This window comes from Dermacentor andersoni, chromosome 5, assembly GCF_023375885.2.
Source record: "Dermacentor andersoni chromosome 5, qqDerAnde1_hic_scaffold, whole genome shotgun sequence".
Taxonomy (NCBI): Eukaryota; Metazoa; Arthropoda; class Arachnida; order Ixodida; family Ixodidae; genus Dermacentor; species Dermacentor andersoni.
Window position 1 is genome coordinate 192,561,752 of NC_092818.1, and position 21,240 is coordinate 192,582,991.

At 44.6% G+C, this 21,240-nt stretch overlaps 1 protein-coding gene across 8 annotated transcripts in view; it reads left to right on the forward strand.

Annotated features, from left to right (window-relative positions):
* Nucleotides 1-21,240, forward strand: part of LOC126531768 (uncharacterized) — an 81,418-nt gene that overhangs the window by 8,496 nt on the left and 51,682 nt on the right. For 2 of the 8 annotated variants that reach the window (XM_050179481.3, XM_050179484.2), the window contains exons 1-5: nt 653-883; nt 1,110-1,156; nt 2,249-2,392; nt 4,325-4,522; nt 18,502-18,666. In XM_050179481.3, the coding sequence (XP_050035438.1) occupies nt 751-883; nt 1,110-1,156; nt 2,249-2,392; nt 4,325-4,522; nt 18,502-18,666 (687 nt within the window). In that variant the 5' untranslated portion in view covers nt 653-750. Of the gene's footprint in view, nt 1-146; nt 477-642; nt 1,025-1,109; nt 1,157-2,248; nt 2,393-4,324; nt 4,523-18,501; nt 18,667-21,240 lie in introns of those variants that run through there. The other 6 variants (XM_055071474.2, XM_055071472.2, XM_055071471.2 and 3 more) reach the window with 6 other exon arrangements.

Here is a 21,240-nt window from a genome sequence, read left to right on the forward strand (position 1 = left end):
GTGCATACAATGTCAAAAATTTTATAATAAATATTTAGTTGCTTCGGAGTCTTTTTCACTTCAACTTAATTACCAGTACCAGTAACGACCGTGACGTATCCCAAGGTCATTCCGGTAAACATAGTTCTCGATAATCGGCACATATTAGTGCTCAGAAGTTGTCACACTGCGGCAATTTGCGCGTCTATGGGGACTATTTGACAACCTACGGGATGATATGTACAAAAACAACTACTACTAATGCTAAAAAAACTTCTATTACGCCTTTCGCAACGTAATACGAGCATTTGGTCACTAGCGCAGTAATACGTTGCGCAATGACTATGGAATGTAGCTCGGAGGAAACGGAGACAACGTAGGTGTATTTCCGGAAAAATGTCTTACTTCCGGAAATTTGGGCCTGTTCACGGACTTTTTTGATGAAAGTCAAGCTCTGAGTGCCTGTCTTTAAATTGGCGCAGCATCAAAGGCTGAAGGTGAGATAGTCATCTTCTATATGCGACCTCTTACGCGGTGCTGGGTCAACTGCGACCTAAGCGAGCTCGTTGGGCGCGCATTGGGCGCAGCGCGTCCCCGCCTCTGGAAACGCGTCTTCAGCCGGATCATCTGAGCCTGCTTCCGTTTCGAGATCCCCTTCCGTTTTCCTGTTTTCAATGGCGTCTGCCTCGCGCGAATGATCAAATACAGCGCGGAGATGCGCGTGACAGCACGTTCGGATGTGTCCCGTCTTCGATTTGGTGCTGGTTTGCAATGGTCTGGCCTAATGCCGTTCTCCATCTTGATGCCAGCTTTAGCCCTGGCCCCCTGCTACCACAGGCGAACGCGAGTGCATGGCCCCAGTGTCTTTCCGAGTCCGACGAATCCCTCGCTGGTAGCCTCTGTAGTACGTAGCTTGTGTCGTGTTAGTATACATTCGCCGCTGTAGCACTCGTTCAGTTCGCCAGTTTGTTTCAGCGTGATGTGTAGTATGCCGGTGTGTGTTGATAACGTGCGTGAATACTCCCTGTCGCGTCGCGCTTGTGAGGTGAGGCGCCAACGTACGAGTTTCGTGTGTACTGTTCCTATCCGAATCATACATAGCAAACTCACGTATCGGTATTCTTGTGCAGGAGTGCTGGATGTTTTCCAAGAGGAACCCGTTGATGACACAATGGAGGTAAGCCCGTAGCTCATGCACGATCGCACATTATTGATCGTAAATTTTGCGAACTTGACTATCTATTGAGTGCTGTGTGTTTCCTGCTCAAATTTTATGCCGTGTTGTGTGCACGCAGTACTCTGCACATGCATCTATTTACGCGCGCCCACAGTTGCACTTGCGGAGAAAATCTGAATATGGTTATATCAAGGTTCGGAAAAGCGGGCGGGGCGGCCCGTTTTCTTTCATGCAGGAGCAGACTATAATGCATCGAGGTGGCAGTTGTAGGGCTAGTTTATTAAAGTTCATATTGAACATATTTTGAAGCGCACCGGAACACATCCAAAAATTTGCAGAAAAGTAGGCAAAACAGTGCTTCACTCACAACAGTTGTTAGTGAAGCACTGTCCTGTCATTTTTCCTGTAAAATTCTGGCTGTGTTCTGGTGCACTTCATGATCTGTTCAACAGGAGCAGAATGTTTGGCCTTTCTGTAACAAAATGTCACTAACACAGCAGCATCCTTGGAAGCGCAGCACGGGATGTGTTTGGAGTGGCACCTAAATGTTGCGACACTGGTTTTGCTGGTCAAATTGATACACAGCAATCTGTATGTATGCACTGTTTCATCACAAATGTGTTGACATGCTTTTCTTTTTGCATTTTTTTATGCTTCTTATTTGCAGTGTAATGGTAACTTGCAAGGAAGTTTCCTTGTTCGTGGCATGTCCACATCATGATGCCACACAATATGAAGTTTAGGGCTTTCCACATTTATAGTTGGGGGACACAAACTGTCAGTTGTACAAAAGAATACAAGGAGGACTTTGGGCACACGGAAATGCCTGGGTGCACTATCCTGATAGCATTAGAAATTGAAGCCAGTGTGTGTCTTTTGAAGAAAGATTATCATCCATCAAGCTTCATTGACTGTTGTCCTGTTTGGTAATCACTTCGTGGTGCAGAATAAAGAAATTGTCGAATGGAAGCATGACTTTTCCCCGTATTCTTAAACGATCATTGACTCTTAAGCTTTCTAGAATTCTAGAATACGGGGGTCTGTCTAATTTCAGATTTTTTATGCAATGACATAATCTCTTCCAATATCTAGATTTCGTTGCCACTGCAACTTGTGCCACAGCCTTCCCTGTCCCTCGTGGACCTTGGAAAACAGCTTCTGGAGTCTGCGCGCAATGGCGAGACTGAAGAAGTTCGTCAACTCATGACCAGTGGTGCTCCTTTCACTACTGACTGGGTAAGGTCAAAAAGCACTTCAGTTGAAGCACTGGAACACTGTGAAAGAAATAATAAGCATTTCTGGAAGCATTCTTCTGTGGATATATGCAATGCAACCAGCAATAATAGAAAATTTTTAAAATATTCGTGGCTGGCCCTGTGTGCCACCTGCCGGCTACGCCACTGAGTTTCACTGAAAGCAGTTTGGCGGGATTTACACTGAATTTGCCCTCGTAATCAATCTTCAGGGCCCTATTTGGTGTTTCCTCCTGAGCAGGGAGAACTCTGCATGTTTATTGCTGTTACAAAACCTATAACATTGTATTGAATTAGACAGCAGAACACTTTTTCTGGTGCATACTTCAGTCCTTTCTGCTTGAACCATCACGTTTCTGCTTTAGCTCTGTTTAGGAGCGTCATGTTGCATGCAAGTATCCATTTAGCATTTGCTAGTTCGTACAGCCATATCTTCCAGTCTTTTAAAAGAAAACTTCAACGAAATCATGGACTATATAGGTAAAAAGCAGAGTTTCAGATAATGTGCATATAGAGCCGTCTTCACACAAAATTTAGGTTTAAAGCATGAGTGGGTGCATCATGAAAAGTAGCAAAAATAGGTTTTTGATTCGAAAACTGAAAAAAACACCACCATTACTACGTGCTGGAAATGATGCAGAATCTAGGACATTGAGAAGCAGCATGCTTGCTTAACATGACCTCTGAGATGGGGCAACACCCCAGCTAGATGAAAATCTTGGCGGCAATGTTCTAGTATTTGTTTCATATTCGCTAACGACCAAGTGCACATGTTTTCTGATTAGGTGCTATTTAATGGGTGTTAATAAGAAAATTCGACAATTACCCACCCTACAGTTTTCTTTATTGCTTCAGTAGAACACAGTACTAATCATTTATAACCAATTTAGCCCAAGTAAATTTCATTGTAGTTAGCCTTTAACACTATGCCTATAATGTTCAGTCTCATTGCTCTCTGCACAATGCTTAGCTTCTCATTCTCAAGTTTGTCATTTTCTAACTTTAGGCCCCACAGGTCAGTAGTGGCAAAATATACCTGTATGCTTTTCTTTACAAGGATACCAGTAAACTGCTGTTTATGGCTTGAGAATGCCTTGAATTTGTTGTAGCTAGGCACAATATAGAATGCACTTGGGACAACACGCAGAGCTAACTTCCAACAGCATATTTCCACTTTTCACAGCCATGCATGTGCCACCAAAATGTCGCAGGACGTATGTACAGTGTAGTCCACTGTTAAAGGGAACCCTCAAATGTGCAACTTACACCTTTGCTCGCGCCCTAGCCCCAAGTGATTGTGGAAGCAATGTCAATGCACTGCACAGGTGTCCCGAAAGGTGTAAGAGCCATTAACCACGCCTTATTTGCTGCAAATCTTCGTGATTGTACTTTTGCAAGAATGGAAAATCAGGCCATGCTCTGCACACGTTTCTTTTAACAGTGGACTGCTCTGTTCATGGGAAGGAAAGCATAAGTGAGGCCACAAAAACAAAAAGCAGACACCTTTGCAATTGCACTAATTACTAGAAGTTTAGTCTAAAGCTTTTGTAGATATTCAAGCTGTTTATTTAATAAGAATATTGACGATTTGCTAACACAGGCATTGGCAAAAGTTGCAATGAGTCTAGCTTCTCTAACCAAATGGGTGTATTTCAAGCTGGTGCCCATTATAATAGTTGCACCTTTGGCAGGGGAGGGCAATTAAATTGCCAGATGCTACATTTCTTACTTTGTTTTTGTGACTATTAAGCCCATTTTTTATAGCGACATACAGATTGATGCGGTGGCAGGGGATTCGGGTCACTTTGTGTCATATTGGCTGCCTTTACCCTGTTGATTTATGAGCATGTGCATTTCTACCTTTCACGAGTAGAAAGGGGAAGAAAAAAAAGCATTCTCCTGTCTTGTGGTGCAGCTGGGCACATCTCCCCTGCACATGGCTGCTCAGAACGGGCATGTGGCGACAGCTGAAGTGCTGCTGCGAGCTGGCATCAGCCGAGACGCACGCACCAAGGTGGACCGCACCCCACTGCATGTGGCAGCTCAAGAGGGCCACCTGGATGTGGTGGAGCTCTTGCTCAAGCACTCTGCCGACATTGAAGCCAAGGACATGGTGAGTGCCAAGAAGGGCTCTCGCAGCTGCATTCCGAAGAAGGGCGTCGAGGTGGCTCACAGTGTACAAGCATTAATCTCTTAATTGGCGAATGTTTTACTCAAGAACCGCTATGCCATTGGGAGTTTCTTTCAAAATTTTGTTTTAGGCAAGAAAAATTCTTTTTTTTACAAGACTTTGATATGCAACAAGCAATTAGTTAATGTTACCCTACCGTCCTTTTCATTTCAAAAGCTTATTCTCATGTGAAAACTATGGAAGCACAATGCAGCACCTCCCCACGCCAACATCACAGTCCATCCCAGGACTTCCTTGAAAAACAGAGTTCTTTCGGCACCACTGCCTTGCCTATATTTGTGATTCACAGGTGTTGTAACTGTCTCGTCTATGTCATTCTCTGTCGCTATACCTTTGTGGTTGGAGCCACTGTCAAGCTCCAAAACGTATACATGTCAGAATCATCGCTCTGTTGTTCCAGCAATGCTGCAATTTCGCTGTCTGTCAAAGCATTTGGTATCTTCGCCTCATCAAAGCTTTTCGCCTTTTCGACATTTGGCATGGTTCGTGCCAAAATCAATAGTTCCTTCACTGAGAAAGTTGCTTGTCTGTAAACTCGCTACCCTCTTTGCTGTCTACACAAGCAAAGTGGTGCCATCTTGAAAACAAACATACCACTACTACTTCTTACTCCTTCTGAGACATGGTAGCACATATACTGCTTGAATAAAAATACATTTCCTTTCAATCGCTCTCTTCATCATGGTGAGAGAGTTGTGCGTCTGTAGATGTGCTCCCCATGGTATGATCACCTTGGTGGCGCATCTACAGAATTCCTCTCCACTTAAAGGGGTACTGAACCACTTCTCGGGCTTGGGGAAGAAACTGTCCATGGATAGCATACGCTGCTCTGAACATCTGGGCCAAATTTTGCAGTCGTATGCAGCGTGCAGAGCTCGCAAGCAGGGCGCAATGTCACCTTTAATTCAAACGCTCTCTTTTCGACAGAAGCCGCCTGCTCCTCATTCTTTTCTGGCACATTTATTGACAATGTTTAATAGACAGGCTGAAGTAAGCGAAAGTCTGCTTTCAAATTTCAATAATAATCACGTACTTCCATATGACGCCAACTATGGGCTGCTCACACTTGGCCTCGGCTGCCCGCGTAGGAATTAAACTTTGGCCACCCTGTTTATCGGTGTCGTAGGCGTCAGGTCTCGCTAATTTAGACTCTTTTTGAGCTAGTCTCGGACCATGTGAAACTTAAGGATAGATCAAATGCATGCTTGCCAGCGTGTGCTCACTCCTGGTCGCTCCTGGTTAAACGCCTTGGCAGACTTCGCTTCAAAATGCGCAAGTTGGATGTGGCTACTATCCGTTGGTGAAGCTGGTGCAGGACAAAGCCAGTCCGCACAATGTAGCATGGCCAGACTGGAGCATATGAGTGTGAGCATGCACTCAAGCTCTGTCATGCACAAAGCAAATGCTGCACACACGCACTGCAGTTGCATTTAGCTGCGGTCTGCTATGTAGCACAGATACTGTGGCCTCTGCAGGGTGCTGCGATGAGTCCACTGGCTGAGTGCACTGCGGCTCGCTGAGGACAACTGCATTTGGCTACATTTTGCAACTAGATGGTGCCAAAATCTGAAGCAGTGGCGTCTACGTGAACATCCGGAATCATGAAAGAGCATATGCTAGTGCATGTTGGTAACCCATAGTAACAACTTTTTTAGCGCACAAGAAAGAACACAGGAATAAAAGGAACGACGCGGACACAGTGTCGTTTCTTTAATTTCAAATGCATTTTTCGACTTCGATAAAAAATGGTTCAGAGCCCCTATGCAGGGACGAGGCACTTCAAAAAGCTTTATTTTTTAGCAACTTGAATGAAATTTGCACAGTTAATGTATTTTTACCAGCTGATTTCAAAAGTGCAATAATTTGTTTCTATGATAAATATTGTTATGGTGCATTTGGACAGGATCGTGCGCCCGAGAGGGAGCCACAGAGGATGTGGTAGACTGTCTCCTGGAGCTGTGACATTCGCACCAGCCTGCGCGGTTACCACTAAACTTTCCCCATGTAAATAGTTGTACATACATTTGTGCATTGGGCTTCCTCTTCGTAACATTTGGTGGAGGTGCTGGGTAAGGACTTGGCACGGAGCTTTGCAGTGACCACCGCTTCGGTTCTTCACCGATGTCGCAGGAGACAGTACCTAGTTCGGCAATGACTGCGTCAACTGTCCTACTCACGCATCCATGGGGGACAGGAACCTTCTGCGGCACCGATGGCACCGATATTGATGACTGACTGGAGATGTATGAGCGGGTGTACCGCCACAACAAATGGGATACCACAGTGATGCTGACGAACATAATATTTTACTTGGCAGGAACTGCGTGAGTGTGGTTTTAAAACCATGAAGAAGAACTGTGTGTCTGGGATACCTGCAAGCAGAAGCTGCGAGATCTCTTAAGAAAACCACTGGGCCAGAAGGTCGTTGCCAAGAAAGAGTTGGCATCACGAGTTCAGACGTCCACAGAAGGCTACGTCGCCTATGCAAAAGACGTGCTGGCACTCTGCCGCAAGGCTGACGCTGAAATGCCAGAGTCTCAAAAAGTTGGGTATGTCTTAAAAGGTATCGCCGATGATGCCTTCAATTTACTCACTTGTAAAAGCTGTGCTTTGGTTATCACAAAGTGAAAGTGTTTTGAGCAGGTGAAAAGCTGTCGTATCTGTCAGTCATTTGCACAGCTTCCTAATACAGCTGCAACATCGTCTTGTGAAGACAGACAAGACTATTCTTCATGGCGGCAGCAGCCTTTGGAGCAGCTGACGAAGATTGTGTGTCGTGAACTGGAACCCATGTGTCCTGCAACCTTCTACCCACATGTCAATGATAGATGCGCTCCTGTGGTTCCCCTTGTTTAGGCTATTGTGCGCCAATAACTCGCCAATGTCGGCTTGCAGACAGTTTGCACCGTGGCCACTTTCCAGCCAACCGAACGTGCATCGCTCATGCCTACTCAAAATCAGTGGATACCTCAAGGTTCTCGCAACTTGGCAGAGTGCCGAACACCGGATGAGCGACCTATTTGCTTCAGCTGCTGCCGCGTTGGTCACGTCGCCGGTACTGTTGCAACCGCTGGTCGTCGATGCCATTCTTGAACAGCCCTCGTCCAGACAGCTGTTTCCACCATATCCAGCCGCAAGCCAAGCCTAACCTGTACGCCACTGACAGTGCGACCACATAGCGTCGTCAATCACAGTCTCTGAGCAATCACTAGTCCCGTTAGCTGCAAAGTTGTCACCTGTCGTTCCGACCTGGGTGCTTACCTTCGGAACAGTAAAAGATGCAGCTCCTGGAAGTGACGCTGCATTGTCGACATCACTGCCAAAGCCTCTCACCCTGCCGACCAGACGCAATATAGTCGATGTAGAAGTTGATGGTGTAGTTGTCCCAGCACTTGTCAATACTGGAGCCCATATCTCTGTGATGAGCAACCGCCTTCGTTGCCACCTGAAGCAAGTCCTTACACCTGCTGCATCTCGTGCTATCCGGGTCGTTGATGGAGTAGTGCCCATTATCCTTGGCATGCACACTGTCCGAATAACTTGCTGGCTTCAACACTGCCATTTTATTTGCTGTTTTGGAATGGTGTTCCCCTGACTTGACCTTCGGCCTCTACTTTTTATCGGACCATTCAGCACTGATTGGCTGCACTGCTGGCCTCCTCCAACTCGAGCTGCCTATTCACTGCTGTGCTCCAAAATCAGCTGAGCCTTGTTTATGTTCTTTACACTTTGTACGGTTGCTGCCTCAAGCCACCATGTATATGCCTTTGACGTGCTTCCCATCTGTTCTTGATGGTGACCATGTGCTGACTCCTAATGTCAATATTCTTTAGCTATGCACACTTGCCATTCTTCATACCATTGTGACTATTGCCGATAACAGTGTTTTCCTCCTGTTTTAAATTTTGGTTTAAGTACGCAAGTTATCCCAAAAGGCATGTCGCTCGGCAGAGATTCCGCCATCTCTGTATTAGATGTTCCATGCTCGTCTGCAGCCACCTGCTGTCCAAACAGTCTCGCAACATCCGATCTCGGCATTCTAAGGTGAAAGCTTTTATAGGTTCATGGTGAAGTTTGTGTCGGCATACCTAAACGCCGGAGTGTCCGCCGAAGCATCATCACGCCATATGAAGACAGATTAAAGAATGAAAAATTATTGATCGTGACAGTTAGTAAATGATAACATTGTAATAGAGATTGGTAGAGGTTAATAATGACTAGTAATGACTAATAATGACTTGTAATAACTACTAATGACTTCGAAATAAACAGTATGTTTAATGACGGCTTGTAATGACCACAATTGATTAGAAATGACTAGAAATGTCTAGTAATAACTTGTAATTACTACTAATGACTACGAAATGGCCAATATGTCTAACGACGGCTTGCAATGACTACAATTGATCACAAATGACTAAAAATGCTTACTAGTGAGCAGTAATAACTAATAATGACTGAAATGACTTGTAATGACTATGAAATGACCAATATATCTAATGACAACTTGTAACGATTACAATTGATTGGAAAGGACGGAAAATGCTTATTAATGACCACTAATGACTACGAAATGACCGATATATCTGACGAATTGTAACGACTACAATTGATTAGAAATGACTAAAAATGCTTAGTAAGGATCAGTAATGACTGATAATGACTGAAATAACTATTATATGACCAACATGTCTAACGATGGCTTGTAATGACCACAATTGATTACAAATGACTAAAGATGCTTAGCAGTGAGCAGTAATGACTAATAGTGACTGAAATGGCTTGCAGCGACTATGAAACGACAACTTGTAACGACTACAATTCATTAGAAATGACTAAAAATTCTTAGTAATGACCAGTAATGACTATGATATGACCACCATGTCTAACGACTGCTTGTAGCAATCACAATTGATTACAAATGACTAAAAATGTTTAGTAGGGAGCAGTAATGACTAAAAGAAGAGAAAGAGAAGAGGCAAAGAGATAGAGGTGAGTGATAAGAGGAGGAAGAGTAGGCTTTTGCCATTCACCTCTTAAGAGAGATCTTAAGAGACCCTGTAATTCTTTTCAAAGATGATCACTCAAGACCTTCTGCCTGAACAGGCTGCGGATCTTTGTCTCGTCCTGGTGTCTTATCGCGACTTTTTTGACTGAAGATCCCCATGTGGGACAGACTTCCGTTGTGACACATAAGATTGACATCGGTGATGCTAGTCCTATCCGCCGACGACCTTATCGCATGTCTCACGCAGAACGCCACGTTATCGAAGCTGAAGTAGACAAGATGCTAACCAAAAGTGTAATTGTATCCTCTTCGAGTCATTAAGCATTGCCAGTTGTCTTGCTCAAAAAGAAGGATGGCAGCGGGCGATTTTGTGTCGACTACCGTCAACTGCACCAGGTCGCAAAAAAGAATGTGTACCCTCTCCCACAAACTGATGACACTCTCGACTACCTTCACGAGGGTGTCTACCAACTGGGAAAACTGGGAATTCTCAGGGATTTTGAATAGTCTGGAAATACTCTGGAAAATCTCAGGGAATTTTTGCTTCTATCTGGGAAAATTTACTGTAATTTTATCGAAAGGGATCGAAGGTTGCGATAATGCTAGCTGGCTCGAGTAAAACAGAGAGGAATCGTAATGAATCGTCATTGACGCCATGTCGACGGCTGGAGGAGTTGCCATTGTACGGTCAACGGCCGACTTCCACACGTCCGACGGCTTCGTGGCACCACCACGTATACCATAGGGTCAATGTATAAGAACGTCTGAAATTTCGGACGCAAGAACCTTTCACTGTCTGATTTTCGGGACTTTTTGCCGTGACCGCAGGTCTGAAATGGCATTAGTCAAAGCCACCACCTTCGATTTTGAGTATCTCGCCGCCTCGAACCGGCACTCTCACGCAGATCCGCTGGCAGCCGTAGCCAACACCGCAGAAACGCCAGGCGTAGTTGCTTTGACGTTCGCTATTAAGTTTCTTGCCGTTTGGTGCCGTGTTCTTTATTGAAAGGATTCACCGCTGTCGGCAATGGCACCGACTCCGCCTTTCTGGTACTGGCGATTGGTTTCGGAAGTCGGAAAGCACAGCGCATTGCATAATGCCGGGTCCCGAAAGTCAGCTTTGCCTCATTACAGAAATGTTACATGGCAAAGCATAACAAGCATGGGAAGGGACAATTGTCACGGGGACACAGTACATATTCCTTAATTATACACGCGTGCACCCGCCATATCCTGTCACAGTAAGAGCACCAATATGCCTAATAAGTATACTGGCAGTCCTTCAGAGCTTTTTTGGATGTGTCTGTAGCAATTTTGAGCCCTCAAGATCAGTAAGACATGCATTCAATTTTTTGTCATCCTCCATTTTTCGAAATGCCCGTTCTTTCGGACGTTTTCGCAGCCCCTAGGGAGTGCAAAAAATTGGACGTTGACTGTACAACTAAGCAAGAGGATGCTTGAAATGGTCTGTGTTGCAAACACATGGTGGAAGGAGGACGAGAACAGAAAGGCTCTACACATTGAGGAATGAACGGGAAAGGAAGCGTGCTGCCACTTCTTTGAAGGAGCTTGAGCTCAAAAAAACGAACTGTTGGCTGACGCTGAGATGGAGATTTCCCTCATCCAAACCAAAATAAAATCTTTGAATCAGTGAAATGCAACACCGAGGCATTGTGTGGGGGCTGAGAGTATGTAAGGGCAGTTGAGTTTGACTTTATTACCAGCTGTTGAGAGAGAATCTCATTTGTGACAGAGTTCGAGCCTCATACCAATGAGCTTGCTATCAGTTGATAGAAAGAGTTCTTATTTGAAAATATTTCATTCAGTATGCATCTCCTTCTTATTCATATTTGAGAATGTTCAACTCAATTTGCAGTGGGTTTTACCATTCTTTTCGAAGGTATCTTATTCACTGTGCAGTTTACTAAATCTTTCCTTGTTTTCATTTTTGAATAAAATAAGCGCTACTCCTTACTTTTCAAACTGGATTAAGTCATTTTTATTTTTTAACATTCTTACTAGAGAGGGATAGCATTGGGAAACATGGTGTGAGCCCGTCTCGACACAAAACAAAGTTCTGTTTCACTCAGGGAATTTTATAAAAGCACTCAGGGAAAACCTGGAAAACTCAGGGAATTTGGAAATGTCAGCTTGGTAGACACCCTGTTCACGGATCAGAATACTTTTCTTCAGTAGACCTGTGATCCAGTTATTGGCAGATTGTGGTTGATGAACTCAAATGTGAGAAGACCGCTTTTGTTACCCCAGACAGTCTTTACCATTCTAAGGTTATGCCTTTTGGACTTTGAAATTCCCCAGCAACTTTCGAAAGAATGATGGACTCTCTCCTTCGGGGCTATAAGTGGTTCACCTGCTTTTTTTATCTGGACATTTGACAGCCACCTCAGTCGCTTGGCCGGTATTGTTGAAGTCTTTAGGGAGGCTGGCCTTCAACTTAACTCTTCTAAGTGTCATTTTCGACACCGCGAAGTCAAAGTTCTTGGCCACCTTGTCAGTGATGCAGGTATACATCCTAATCCTGATAAAATTCACGCAGTCAAGAACTTTCCTGCGCCTTGCTTAGCAAAAGGTGTGTGCAGCTGCGTGGGCTTATGCTCCTATTTTCGTCGGTTTAACAGTTTTGCGAATATCGCCCAACCACTGACTGACCTTTTCAAAAAATACACTGCATTCTTTTGGGGCCACGAACTAGCTGAGCCTTTTACACCCTCATCTGCTTGTTGACAATGCCTCTGATATTAGGCCATTTTGATCCATCTGCAGCAACTCAAGTTCACACACACGCCAGTGGCCATAGCATAGGTGCTGTCCTCACCCAACAGCAAAACAGAGTCGAGCGTGTCATTGCCTACGCCAGTCGTCTCTTGTCCCCTTCAGAGCGCAATTTTTCTATCACTGAGCACGAGTGCCTCACTCTGGTGTGGCCAGTGGCTAAATTTCACCCTTACTTGTTTGGTCGCCCATTTTCTGTCATCACGGACCACCATGGCCTGTGCTGGCTATCGTCTCTGAAAGACCTGACTGGACACCTGGGTCGCTGGTCACTCGGACTTCAGGAGTATTCTTTTGTCATAATATACAAGTCTGGCCGCTTACATCTGGACACTGACTGCTTGTCTCGTCATCCGGTCTATCCTCCTGACAACGACGAACAGGATGCCGACACTTGCCTTCTGACCATTTCTGACTTCTGCAACATCGTTACTGAGCTGCGAAAGGACGACTCTCTCTGGTCCATCATTGAGCGCTTGACTTCAGGACAATCAGATCGCTCAACCAGAATGTTCGTGCTCCATGACAACATTCTTTATTGATGCAACATCAGCTCTGATGGACCAGATTTACTGCTAATTGTCCCTCGTCATCTCCGTTCTTCTGTTCTTGCTGACCTCCATGATACACCTACTGCTACCATCGGTGTCACAACCTTGGCACCTCCTGCACTCGCGACTTTACGTTGCAGCTTGCGAACCCTGCCAGCATCGAAAGAGGCCATGTGCGCAACCTGTTGGCCACCTTCACCCAATCGATATTCCCATGGAGCTTTTCTTCTGTGCCATCATGGACCTTCTTGGTCCCTTACCCACATCCATAAAAGGGAACAAATGGATAGCCATTGCCACAGACTATGCGACGCGCTATGCTATTACACGTGCCCTGCCCACCAGCTGTGCTACAGATGTAGTAGACTTTTTATTTCAAGACTTGATTCTTCACCATGGCGCACCAACGCAGCTGCCGACAGATTGTGGCCACTACTTCGCGTCCCAAGTTGTGGAAGACATACTTCGTTCCTGCTCCACCGAACATGAGCTTGCAACTGCCTATCACCCATAAACGAACGGACTGAATGACTGAATTGCACCCTTACACAGATGTTGTCTATGTACGTTGCAGCAGACCACCCCAATTGGGACAGTACTTTGGCGTACGTGACATTTGTGTACAGTTTGGCACGGCATGATAACACCGGTTCCTCGCCTTTCTACCTCTTGTTTGGTCGCCAACCCACTCCGCCTTTTGACACCTTGCTACCATCGGTGTCACAACGTACCACAGAATACGCCCATGACACCGTTGGTCGGGCTCGTATGGCTCGCCAAATTGCCTGTGATCGACTTACAGCAGCTCGGGCATCACAGACGACTCGCTATGACAGTCGCCACCGGAATCTTCAGTTTTCTCTCCGAAATCTCGTTCTCTGTGGATTCCAAGTCACCATGTCGGCTTGTCTGAGAAACTGCTGTCACACTATCCTGGGCCCTACCAGGTATTGCGACGAAAATTACAAACTCGCTCCTGTTGACGCACTGTCCCCATCCCAGCTACGAACTGACATCGTCCACGTGTCCCGTTTAAAACCGTACTGTTCATCTAGTCCGCTAGCATTCTAACAAGCGCTGGCACGGCGCTCCAGCCCCGGGGGGTTATGTTACAGTGCATTTGGACAGGACCGTGTGTGCAAAAGGGAGACAAAGAGGCAGTGGTAGACTGTCTCCTAGAGCTGTGACATTTGTACCAGCCTGCGCAATTACCACGAACTTTCCCTATGCAAGTAGTTGTACTGTGATGTCACAGTAACGGCCGACTTTTAGTGAGCCTGAGAGACGTGGTGTAGGACCCTCGGCACAGTCCACTATGATGATGCGACTACCCGCATGATGACGGAGGGCACACGCATGATGATGATAATATACAGATGATGAAGTGCACAATAAATGCCCACAGTACATACATTTGTGCATCAGGCTTCCTCTTCATAACAATACTTTTTATGATATACAAAAAACAGCTACTTGCATGGTAATGTACAGAACACAGAATCGATTCTGAATGTTCATAGTGTGTCGTAAGCTATAAATTGTTGTTTTAGGCTATATTGAAGTGAAGTTATAGGTTGTGAAACAGTCATAAATAGTGCCCACCTTGATAATACAAGGACAAATCAGAAAGTCTTTGCCCCTATTCTTTATCAGTCAAAATAAGGTACATACAGATAATTACAAATATACGTACTATTCTGCGCACCTTAGACTATTTTTCCACATAACCCCCACACTGGTTCAGACATTTTTCCCATCGTAGTATTAAATTTCAGAAATGTTGTCATCAGTCAGCGACACATGTGATCTCCCCAAACGATCATTGTCATGCAAGTCTTCACGACCTTTTGCGAACTCGCAACACCACCATCTCACGCTTCCCGAAGTGAGACACCTTTCCCCATACAAGATCTGCATTTCGTGTGAATTTCGATGGGCTTTGCTCCCTTGCTCCATTGCCATCACAATCGCCATCTTCAATAATTGACAGCCTCACGTGCCGCAGAGCTGCCAGCAGATAAGACCAGGCCGGTCCAAGAAAAGTCCACTGCTGGGAATGGACATGTTTACTTGGCATTTAAAGTTATAATTTGGCTAAATAAAATAAACAGCGGCAAATACTTCCTGATCCGCTCTCGTAGGAAAATATAAATATCGGCACTTTTTCTGGCTAAGTTTGACAACCTGTAACTCTCTTCAAATTGGCGCAGAACAATGGTTTATAGCTTACGACACACTATGAATATTCATAATCAATTCCGTGCACTGTACGTTACCATGCAAGCAGCTTTTAATTAACTAATTAGGCCCCAAACAAAGAAAATCCTGTTTTGGCTATCATAAAAGAATATTTATCGTAGAAAAAGAAATATTTGTACTTTTGAAATCGGCTGGTAAAAGTGCATTAACTGTGCAAATTTAATTCAAATTGTTTAAAAAATAAAATGTTTTCCTGACGTGCCTTGTGTGCCCCCTTTAGGGATTGAAGGAGCACCAACGCTACATATTCAGCTTATCATTGTTTTGCTTTAAGTGTAGGTCCAAATCCTGTAAACCTTAGAAATAAGGGTGACGAGTGTCAGAGTGCCCTAAATAATTTTGTGTAACGTTTATTTCTACAAGCCGGTTTTGGTTTTGCTACCCAGAAGGTGGATGCGTCAGGACATCATGATACACTGGCTTGCTCTGTTCCTGCAATTGCCATGACTGCCAAATGTGAGCATCGTCAAAAGAAACATGCGCAGCATTTTAGTGTGCTTCTGTATGAGCAATGTCATCATACATAGCCTCATTATTACATCATTTTGACAAATTGAGCTTTGTCTTGAGGTCAGGATGATGATAACGCCAGGTCTGACATTTCAAGATAATCTTTGGTATCAAATTAAAATGTTTTCCAAACTTCATAATTGCTAAGTGCCATCCTTCTATGTTCAAGGAGCATGTTGTAGATTTTTACAACTCTGAATATATGTGTCAGTGCTCGTTTAATGAATGGAGAAAGGCTTCACGAAGATAGGTAAAGGTACAGCACTGTGCTGACTTGCAGCTGGGGTCTATTGCACTCTACATGAAACACAAGGATGCATTCAGACATTTGGGAATGCACAGAAAACGGACACAAGGTTACAAAACGGAAAAACTTGCCTAAAGACTACTGTATTTTCTAGAATGTAAGCACTAATCTTTTTATGCTCCTGATAACCAAAGTGGAAAGGGCGCCTAAATATTGAGCAAATGAAATCCATTACAAATTCTGTGCAGAATGAATTGTTCTCTTATAGACTGCGTTCTTGCGGGCACCACCATATCGGGAAATGGAAAGTGGCACTGTCTAGAATGTGGCCTGGCCAAGCCAGTTGTTATGCTGACGTACACCACCACCACCACCAGCAGGTCTGGGCAATGATGAGCCATTTGCTTGCTACTCATCATGTGACCATAGTTCTTGCACTCTTATTTCTTGTGTGCTTTGTTGCAAAAGTACAGGCCAGTTGATGTAGCATTCGCAAGAATAAATAGATGAGTGAATGAAACAGCACAATGCACTGGACAGAGAGCAAAACAAAACAACAAACTTGTTTCTTCTTGCGACTCTGTCCTGTGTACTGGATCCTGTGTATCTTTATTGGCAAAATGCATATTGTTTCATAGGAATCAAAATGCAGTATGCCTAAGCCCCGTAATTTTCAATACCACACAAAACTATTAGTAGGCCACACAATATGCCAGCAAAGGCCCACCAGAAGTGGCAACAAGGATCTCAAAGGAACATATACACACTGGCACACACAAAAAGAAGGCAAAGAAAGAAGCAAAAAAAAAAACACTGTCAAGGATAAAACAGCACAACACAGGCTTGGCCTCTGCGATGCTCTAAATCAGCTAGACTAAAGGCCTTTCTCGTTGGACAATATATTAAGGCAGGGTGTCTACCGACTGGGGAAACTGGGAATTCTCAGGGATTTTGAATACTGTGGAAATACTCAGGGAAAACTCGGGGAATTTGTGCTTCTATAGGGGAAAACCGGCTGTAAATTTTTCGTGAAAGGAAACGAAAATCGCGGTAATGCTGGCTCTAATAGCAGGGAGGAATCGTAAAGAATCTACATTGATGCCTTGTTGTCGGCTAGAGGAGTTGCCAGTGTGCAGTCAACAACTGACTTTCCGGATGCCTGATAATACGGGCAGCTTCGCGGCACCATCCTCTATCCCATAGAATCAGTGTATAAGAATGTCTGAAATTTCGGACGTAAGAGCGCTTCGCCATCTGATTTTCTGGACTTCTCCGGACCGGTGCCCTCGCACGCAGATCCGCTGGCAGCCGTAGCCACCACTGCGGCAACGCCAGGCCTAGCTGCTTCGACGCTCGTTGCCAAGCTTCTTGCTGTTCGAGGCCGTGTTTTCATTATAACAATTCGCCGCTGTTAGCAATGGTCCCTACTCCGCCTTTGTAATCCTCACCAATTACTTCGAAGCTCGGAAAGCATGATGCGTTGCATAATTCCGGTTTCCAAAAGTCATCTTCGCCTTACTACAGTAATGTTACGTGGTGAAGCATAAGCCAAAGTATTGCGGGGAAGCATAAGCGTGGGAAGGGGCAATTATCACTGGACACAGTATGTATTCCTTAATTATACAAGCATGCACCTGCCATCTTTTGTCACAGTACAGGTACCGATATGCCTAATGAGTGTACTGGCAGGCATTCAGAGCTTTTTCGGGCCTCATACGAATGAGCTTGCTATAATTTTATAGAAATAGCTCATATTAAAAAATATTTGCTTTTGTATGCATCTCCTTTTTATTCGTATTTAGAATGTTCAACTCAATTCGCAATGGGCTTTACCATTTCTTTTGAAGGTATTTTATTTGCTGTGCATTTCACTAACCCCTCCCTTCTGTTTTATTATTGAATAATATAAACACTACTCCTTACTATTGAAACTCGAAGTCATTTTTAAAAATTTTTTCTTATTAAAATGCTTACTAGAGAGTGACAGCATAGGGCGGCATGGTGTCAGCGTAAAAAAAGTTCTGTGTCACTCAGGGAAAGCCTGGAAAACTTGGGGAATTTGGAAATGTCAATTTGGTAGACACCCTGACCGTGGTCCCTCATATCACAGCTGCAGGAGGCCACAAAGGTGCTTGTGCATTTTCTGAACCAACTGGACTGATCGATAGTCTGTGATACAGTGCTGAGAAATTTATTACGTCTGCGACATCAACACTTTCTCTCCTTCTATTGATCTTACCCTCTCCTTTCCCCTTCCCCAAGTGCAGGGTAGCCAACCAGGTTCAGTCCTGGTTAACCTCCTTTCTTTATCTTTCCTCATACTTCTCTCTCTCTCTTTCTCTCTCCCCTCATTAAGGACATGCATGCCTCAACACACTGCTTGCACTTGCAGTTTGTAGGCAGTGACTTTATGAACTGTCTTCACAGGCTGTGCATGTAAACACTTTCCTGCACTGTATGTAACTGTGGGCCAACAGAAATTTCTGTGCAGCAGCTGAGTGGCTAAACATATGATGTCTTTGTGTTTCGACAGCTGCGCATGACGCCCCTTCACTGGGCAGTGGAGAGAGGACATCTGGACGTGATCAAATGCCTCCTGCGGTGGGGTGCAGATGTAGGTGCATGTAGCAAGTTTGAAAAGACACCACTTGACATTGCCCTGGACAACGACTATGTTGAAGTGGTCAGAGTGCTTCAGGTGGGTGCTGTCCTCTCACTACCTTCATAAACTTCCTATAATGCACCCACACATATGCTACTACCATGATAAAGGATTTATACAGTTAAACCTTGATAAATTTGTCGGTAAAATCGGCAATTTGCTTCATTATATAGAAATTTTGTCGTATCGAAATTTGACCTTTTATGCAAATAAGTACTGACGTCGAACAATTCTTTTACACGGACAGGGCCCATGGAATTTTACAGATTGTTGGGAAATTCAGAAAACAATTCCTTTTGATAAATTTGGGAGCCTGCAACGAATGATGCAGTTTTATGCCGCATACGTCGACGATATTACAGTCGAACCTCGATATATCGAACAGCGCGGTGATCGCAAAATAGTTCGATATAGCCGGAATTCGATATATAAAATCACGTAGAAAAAGCGTAAAAAACTAGCGCAAATCAATCAATGAACCAATCGTGGCGCAATAGATACTCACATGAAGCTTCAAACAAAGTATTTATTTTGTTCGCTGAAAGTACTGAAGCAGCGTAGCCTGCTTCATATTGGCAACTGCGTGCTTGACCACGGCGTCCTCAACATAGTCCAAACGGTCCACAAGGGACAGTCCAGTGCCTTCTATTGCGCCGCAGTAGCGGCGTACAACGGCCAAAGCAGCTACAGCCTCAGTTGCAGTCTGGAGCGGGGCAACATCAGCGCTTGCTGGATCAGCCTCGGCAGCGTCTTCGTTTGGCCACTCAGCAGTCACTTCTGCCGCGATATCCACGTCTGTTAACTCTGCCACTGTTCCGGTGCTGTCGTCACCGCCAACAAAGTCCGCAATGCACATGATGTGTGGCTCAGCACCGACAAAGCACTCCAACTGGCTCCCCGGCCGCCTCGATCACGCACGCACGGTGGGGGCAAGCTTCGCCGTGCGCGCGTGATCGAGGCGGCTTGCCCCGCCGTGCGCGCATAGGTGCGCGCGTGATCGAGGCGGCCGTGCTGGCTCCAAGCCGCCGCGTGTGTACGCCGCTACGTTCAAATGGCGCCCTCGGCGCAACCGATGTGGGCAGCTGTCGTACGCAGCAGTCTGGTACGCCGATCGCGCCGCCGCTATCTTCGAGAGTGTTGCGGGAAAGCTCGCCTCCTGTCAACAGAGCGCACTTGGTCTGGGGCGGCGGAGTTCGATATATCCATTTTACATCCGGCCCCGTTCGAAATAAAGAATTAAAGATGCATGCGATTTTCCATGTGATATAGAAATTGTTCGATATACGCAATAATTCGATATATCCGTGTTCGATATATCAAGGTTTGACTGTATCTACATTGGCGGTACGAATTAAGCGAAGCCAGCCATAGTTTCATGTGCACTCCCCACTATAGTAATAAAATGCAAACAATAAGTTGCAAAATGCTTCTGGTTGTAATTTGCACATAATTGTGGCTTTCATAAATGATCAACTTTTCTTACGAAAAAAAAAAAATAATTGTCCAAATAGTGGCATAGGCAGAAAAGGGATTTCATGCCAACTTCCCCTCAAAACGTTTATCTAGGTAGCCTTATGAATACATATTGAATGTTACACTACTTGGCAGGCCAATTATAAATGTTTTTTCTGGCTAGACTATTTGCTTCATCATGTTTAGATTTTGCATGAAGCTAGCATTTAGCAATGCATATTGTCAACTCTTCGGAATATACCGTAATGTTTACAAATATGGGCTCGTTTTATGATTTTACGGGTGTTGCATCAAGTTTTACAAAATATAAATTTTGTTGGCAAAGCAGTTATGCTCATTGGTCTCTGAACCTTCCGTTGGAAGTCTTCTGATAGTGAAAAGATGCTAAGGGGGTATGCTTGCTTTGAGTGCAAGTACATACAGACAAGTTCCTGAAGCAGGTGAAATCAGCATCTTCAGAGTGTAAAAAAAATTGTCAGTCATTACTGTTTTTAGTTTGCTGCTGCTTGTTTGCTGTGTCAAAAGGTAAATCATTTTTAATGAAGTGTGCATGTAATGTGCTCAGGGCAAGTGTTAAAAAAATGTGTGCTATTTTCTCGCCCCCTTCCCTTTTCCCCCCGTCATACCTGTGGGATTTTTACAAATCTTATGGTTCACAGGTTGACAGGTATGGTGACGTCTTTTGTTTAAAATTGCATTTTACTGTAGTGGTTGCCTGTTGTGTTCTGAATGAACCGGAACAGTGTATGGCAGTGCCACACTGAACCAGGTATATTTTTGCATGTGACCATGGTGGTGCCGATCTGTTGGGAGCAGTAAAACTACATGTTTTGTTGACTCTGCCATGGGCAATTTACCTTTCTTGGACAGATGATGCCATTGTTGCTTACATTTAGACAAATGTAGTTTTAACACAGGCAATGCGTATTTCCAGTTCATCCTGAATGAAATAGTCAAGTGCTTGTACCCGAAAATGGCATTAGAATGTAGGCTGGGAAGTGCACTTTGCCCCAATGCACAATGAAGTGCATGTCTGTGAAATTTGAGGTTGTGAGCTTGCAGTTCAGCTAGAAGAGAGATTTATACCTGTATTCTTCTGTGACACAACATTCAATTTGTGCAAGGATAGGCAGTATG